The following is a 6000-nucleotide window of genomic DNA, read 5'->3' as shown; positions in this document are numbered from 1 at the left end:
ATACCGTTAGCACTTTTATTTTTTGCAAAAAGGCCACCAAGGTACACTATGCCAAATGATGCGATTGCCACTAAATTTACCCAAGTTCTAAAGTCAACAACCAGGCAACCAGTGGACCACGCTCAGTATGTCCTGACGACCTTGAAGGGCACCAAGAAATAAGGTAAAATCACTTACTTGGGTGCCCCAGAAGTCTTGGCAAGGATAGCATACCATGCCATCGGCATGGCCGACAATCTACCACCTTCCCCTGACCAAAATACATGGATATTGGCAGCACAACCGTCTTCGAGAGCTACAAGGTAAGGAAAGAGATCTTATAAATCCGATGAAGAATCAGCTGAAAGCTCGTCAAAAAGGCATAGTAGCAAGAGCTCTGCTAACGAGGAGAAGAGACACAGAAGAGAAGAAATGAAGAGAAAAGTTGTGGTAGCCCACCAAGAAGAGCCCACGCAAAAACAAGCTCACTTCGAAACAAAAACATGCCTACCAATGCAACTGACATTCACAAGGGAAGGACCCAGAGAAATGGGTGCCGAGCGGAGGCCCAAGAACGAAGCATCACACAAGAAAAAGGTTGAAGACCCCACTGAGACTTTGGAGAAAATGTACCAAGAAGTCGAAGCCCTCAAGATGAAGGAAGTAGAAGAAGCGGCTAGGAAAGCCAAAGAGGCGAAGGAACCGAGACAGGCTGAAAAAATGGCAAGGAAAGAAGCCCAAGAACAAGGATATGCGTCTCCCATACCCACTTCACTGCCTGCGAAACAACAGGACCTCCCATGCCAAGCCCACCACCATCACCTGTAGGTAAAGACACCGCAAAAGAAGCAACTGAAGAAGCATAACCTAAGAAAGAGAAAGCCACAAAACCTGAGTCCACCAAAGAAACGAAATCTACACAAGAGGCTAACTAGCAAGAGAATTAAAAAGATAAAGAAGCAGAGCCAGAACAAGAGGCTACCATTGCACAAGAGGCCACTGCAACACAAGAGCAGCAACATCATAAAGAACCTGAGCCAGAGAAGGAAGTGAGTCCTGCACTTAAAGAGACCACACAGTCTAAGCCAGCACCGTCTACTTCCACACAGCAAGAAACAACCAAGGCATCCACAAGGCCTGTTGGAGCCCCATTGGTCCAATTGTTGTAATGATCCCATCTTGTAAAGCAAATCAAATTCCCATTTTATGTCAAAGACGTCTTATCATTTTGATCCATTCGTCTGGGTTATGTAAAGATTAATCAGTTAGTCAGGACTCAAATTTGTTCCCACTTTGTAATAATGAGTAAGAGAACCCCATGTACATTTTTGAGCTAAGGTGACTAAAGTATAAAAGTCACCTTAGAACCATTTTTAAACAACATTTGAATACTAATCCTGTGCCGTACGAGTCTGAGAGGGAGAGAGACAGAGTGAGTGTGTCTTATCCTCTTCGCTACGCACTTCTCCCTCACCGGATTCACGGCGCGACCACACCATCGTGGTAGTCTCTCCGAGAGCTACACGCCCACGCTACGCATTCACCGTTTCGAGTTGATTGCGATCGATCCTTCCTCGAGCTTGTTTTGCTTGTAAGTAGCACAAACAGTGTCTGTTTTCAATAATCAAGTGCTTTATAGAAAGAGAAAGAGATTAGCTACACATAGATGCTCATAAAATTAAGTTTCGCTCACTTTTGGATTATGACCTGTTAGTCTATCGCGATTGTATTCGAGATAACTAGGGTTCAAATCTGGTGAGATTAGACTTATAGGTAAGTATATCCTAGTGAGAGGATGGTGCCTAGTAAGTTTGATGCGATTCTGAGTTCATTGGATGTGTAAACTGTGTTGTGAGCGTTTAGGGATAGAGTGGGTTGCATTCTACCAGGGTTAGTGATGGATGCATCATAAAAGTGCGTATGTGTAGATTGGTCTCAGCCTGACAAGCTAACGAGATTGCCTACGTGCACCTACGGGTTAGTCGTGTCATTAGATGATAAGTATGTTGTCTGTGTCGTGCTGGTGAGTATGAACAAGGGAGTAGTTTTTCCCTAAAACATTGGCGCCACTGCTGGGGACACAAGACCTTAAGTAGGGAGATCTACGTCACTCGTGTGATGGTTAGTTTATTTTAGTTTTGACTAGAGAGAGCTTAAACTTTTAGAACAAGATCCAGGATAGAGTATCCTGAGGTCTAGTGGATAGCCAGGAAGCGTGTGTCTTGTCGAGGGTCTCTGACTAATTAGATTTAGTTAAGTAGGATAATGTGGAGTTATGGTTTTTGGTTTTGAGTGCTTGTTATACTTGTGAAGAAATAGTGTAGAAAAATGTTGTAAAACCGCAAAAAACAAACAAAAAGAAGAAACAATAAGGCAGTTGCTTGCCTTGAAAGAAAAACCCACCCCATATACCCTTGAAAGGGGTGAAAAGAGTCGACATTGAAATTTATGATCCAACACTCGAGAAACCATAAAAACAGCGACCAAAACCAACAAAAAAAGAAACAGGTGATTGTCATAAGGAAACACTAAGTGAACCTAAAGAGGCCAAGAAGAGATATAACCATTAACCAAGGGTAAACTGACTGTGTCATGGGGTATGACTGATGTTCACAAGTTTAAGATGAAGTGTCATCAAATTTGTATCACTTTAAGTGCAATGGAGTTGTGAATTGTCAGAGAAAAGTGAAATTTGTGAAGTGCTTGATTTTGAGGTCAAAATAAGTCCAAACTTCATAAACCTTGGGGGATAGACTTATATGCGCACAGGGAACAAGACTATGCAAAAACAGACAAAAAATTAAGTCCCCATTTCTCTCTGCCTGGTCTATCGCGATAGACTGATGAAGGTGGTGATTGACTAGCAACAAGCAAAAAACCTTTACACCACAGATTTAACACATCAATACAAGGGTACTCACAAAAATTGAGTGAATTTGAACACCATTTTGACCACAAAACTTCAAAACTGGTGTTAAGAGTCTGAATTCAGAGACAAGGGCAAGAAGTCCTTGACCAAATGTCGAAACAATGCCAAAATTGGTCAATGCACTACACAAGGGGAGGCTGAACCAACTGTGGTGAAAACTTGAGAAAAATGCTAAAATTGGAGAAAGTCCCTAGTCTATCGCGATAGACCAAGGAAATTTTCGCGATAGGAACTTTTCTTTCAAATTTTCCCTAGGAAGGGTTTTATCAGGGCCTAAATAGCAGACACACCAAAATTCAAGGCATTTAGAACACTCAAGGTCAATCTGAGGGTCAGATAGAGAATCAAGCTCTGACTGAAATACTAAAATGGGACCAAAACCCAACCCAAGTGTCCAAACTTCATAAAACTTGAGGGATAGGCTATAGAGGGTAACTAGAACTCAAGGGTAAAGTCACAATTTTGAATTGACTTATGCTAAGCAAATTGTCAGTCTATCGCGATAGACTAAGAAAGTAGTGAATCAGACACTTTTTGCAATTTGTGACTATACTGCTAGGACATACTCTCTATATAGATCCCAGCCATCATTTCATATTTGAAATTGGGCCACCAGAAGACTGACTAAGGGGTTGTTGTATGTACTTGAAAGATTTTTGGTAATTCAAGGAAAACCCTTGTGAACAGACTAACCATCCTTGTGTAGATCCCAAAAGGAGATCAGCACAAAGCCATACATGAAGAAGGAGTCCAGGTAAGCTTTAAGTTTGCAACCAAACTTTCATTCTTATGTATTTAAGGTCAGGAGTCTTTGTTAAGTCGGGAGCTAAAAGTGTCAAAAGTCAAATTAGCACCACGTCCACCGAAGAGAGTGTAACTCAGACGAGGCTAGACCCATTAGCACCAATCACTGAAGAGGGTAGTGATACTGACACTTCGTCCGAAAAGTCCTTCTTCATGACGGGGAGTCAACAACCAGGAGGTTTCAACGGTGAAGGACCAATGCCAGGGGGGAGCACCTCCCTACATCCTTTAAACGAAACCCAGTTCACTATAATCTTCTTGGAAGGAGCTAACTCGAGGGGAGCATTAGTTTATTCTGACTATCGAGGATGCAAGTGTATTTGCATTGAAGAAAGACCGGCTTAGAGACTAGAGATAATTCGAGTCTATGATGATGGTGACAGATTCCGAGACGAAAAGGGGAACCACTATCTGATAGTGAGTAACCCTGAGGATTACAACAGATATGGGGATAACGTGGCAAAAGGGAAAATGGTTTTAGAAACCCAAGAACCGCCTTCTAACATCAATCGACCTAGAGCGCTTTTTATGTATGATAATGATAGCCGTTTTTCGGCTTTCCATAATTGCCATAGTAAGCTACCTCACCCTATCAAATCACTCAAACACTGTGGCTATGCCTACCATTTCACTGTACATAGGCGTGTGTGAGTTACGGGACTTTTCCCATATCTTCTTAAAAACCCTCAATTAGCTAGTCACCGAGCTAGTTGAGCCAAAAAAAATAAAAAAAATAAAAAAATATAAGTATATTATGGCCCATTTGTGTGTAAATTTTTTATTGTATATAGGGCCTAAATAAAATGATTTTTCATAATTATTTTGGTATTTATTTAAATATTTATACTTAGGTGTGTGTTATTTATGCTATGTACATTGACTCACCATTACCATATTTTTTCTTACCATTTTGCATACTCTTTATTCCATATATAAATAATTTCATGCAAGCTTCTCTTATTTTTGGTGTCACTCCATCCCAATAAAAATCCAAAAAAACTAGTTTTATTTATGTGTATATTTTTTCACTATTGTCATTTTTTCCTTCCTACATCTATTCTCTATTACTCTCATAAATTAGACCACCAAAAATATTCATCTTTTTATGGTAGAATTATAATGAGAGAGATTTATTTTAACCGCTTTATATTTTTTCCACCTATATTATTTATATTTGACATGTACATTTTTTTTAATGTTGAGCTTATATGTGAAGCTACTCAATATATGGCTTCTCTATATATGGCACCCAGGTCCCCTCTATATATACATCATCTGATGTGTGTATTCTACACACACTTTGGGGTTCTATTCTTGTGCACTCTCCTTCTCTCTCTACATGGTATCAGAGCAGTATGTTTTTGTTTTTGATTTCTCTGCTAATTGAAAACGATTTTGTAGAAACTACCCTGCGTGAAGACCGGAATTGATGTGGTCTACAACTTTGCAGAAGGAAGTTTTTTCAAATTCTGCACCAATTTTGAGTTATCGTTCGCGGACTTCGTACATACCTGAAAAGCAACTTTTGCTTTTTGTTTTTTAATTTCTTTGCTAATTGAAAACGATTTTGCAGAAACTACCTGTCAACAAGACCGGAATCAATGTGGTCTACAACTATGCAGAAGGAAGTTTTTTCAAATTTTGCACCAATTTTGAGTTATCGTTCGCGGACTGCGTACATACCTGAAAAGCAACTTTCTCTTTCTGTTTTTTATTTCTCTGCTAGTTGAAAACGATTTTGCAGAAACTACCTGGCACAGAGAGAGTGGAATCGATGTGGTCTACAACTTTGCAAGAGGAAGTTTTTTCAAATTCTACAGCGATTTTGAGTTATCGTTAGCGGACTGTGTACATACTCGAAAAGCAACTTCCGCTTTTTGTTTTTGAGTTTTCTCCTGGTTAAAAACGATTTTGCAAAAACTATCCGCCCAAGAGATCGGAATCGATGTGTTCTACAACTTTACAGAAGGATGTTTTTTTAAATTATGCACCGATTTTGAGTTATCGTTCGCGGACTGCGTACATTTCCGAAAAGAAAATTTCGTTTTATGTTTTTGATTTTTCTGCTATAATTGAAAACGATTTTGCAGAAACTACCTGTGCAAGGGAACGGAATCGATGTGGTCTACAACTTTGCAGAAGGAACTAGCTGCTCTGCAGGCATCAGAATTGATGAGAAACTATTTTCTTAAGCCATCATAATCGATGTGGTCTATAACTTTGCAGAAGAAAGTTTCTCTAAATTCTGCACCGATTTTGGGTTATCGTCTTGGACTGCGAATATGTTT

General features: G+C 39.8%; 1 protein-coding gene across 1 annotated transcript in view; it reads right to left on the bottom strand.

Annotated features, from left to right (window-relative positions):
• Positions 1 to 655: 655 nt before the first annotated feature.
• LOC147441709 (uncharacterized) overlaps positions 656 to 6000 on the bottom strand; it is a 93421-nt gene continuing 88076 nt past the window's right edge. The window contains exons 2-3 of the mRNA XM_086483471.1: positions 1012 to 1157; positions 656 to 894 (exon numbers count right to left, since the gene is read on the bottom strand). Of these exons, the coding sequence (XP_086339597.1) occupies positions 656 to 894; positions 1012 to 1157 (385 nt within the window). The remainder of the gene's footprint in view (positions 895 to 1011; positions 1158 to 6000) is intronic.

This window comes from Adiantum capillus-veneris, chromosome 15 (assembly GCF_014529385.1).
Source record: "Adiantum capillus-veneris isolate H3 chromosome 15, ASM1452938v2, whole genome shotgun sequence".
NCBI lineage: Eukaryota > Viridiplantae > Streptophyta > Polypodiopsida > Polypodiales > Pteridaceae > Adiantum > Adiantum capillus-veneris.
This window is presented reverse-complemented; position numbering and strand designations above follow the sequence as displayed.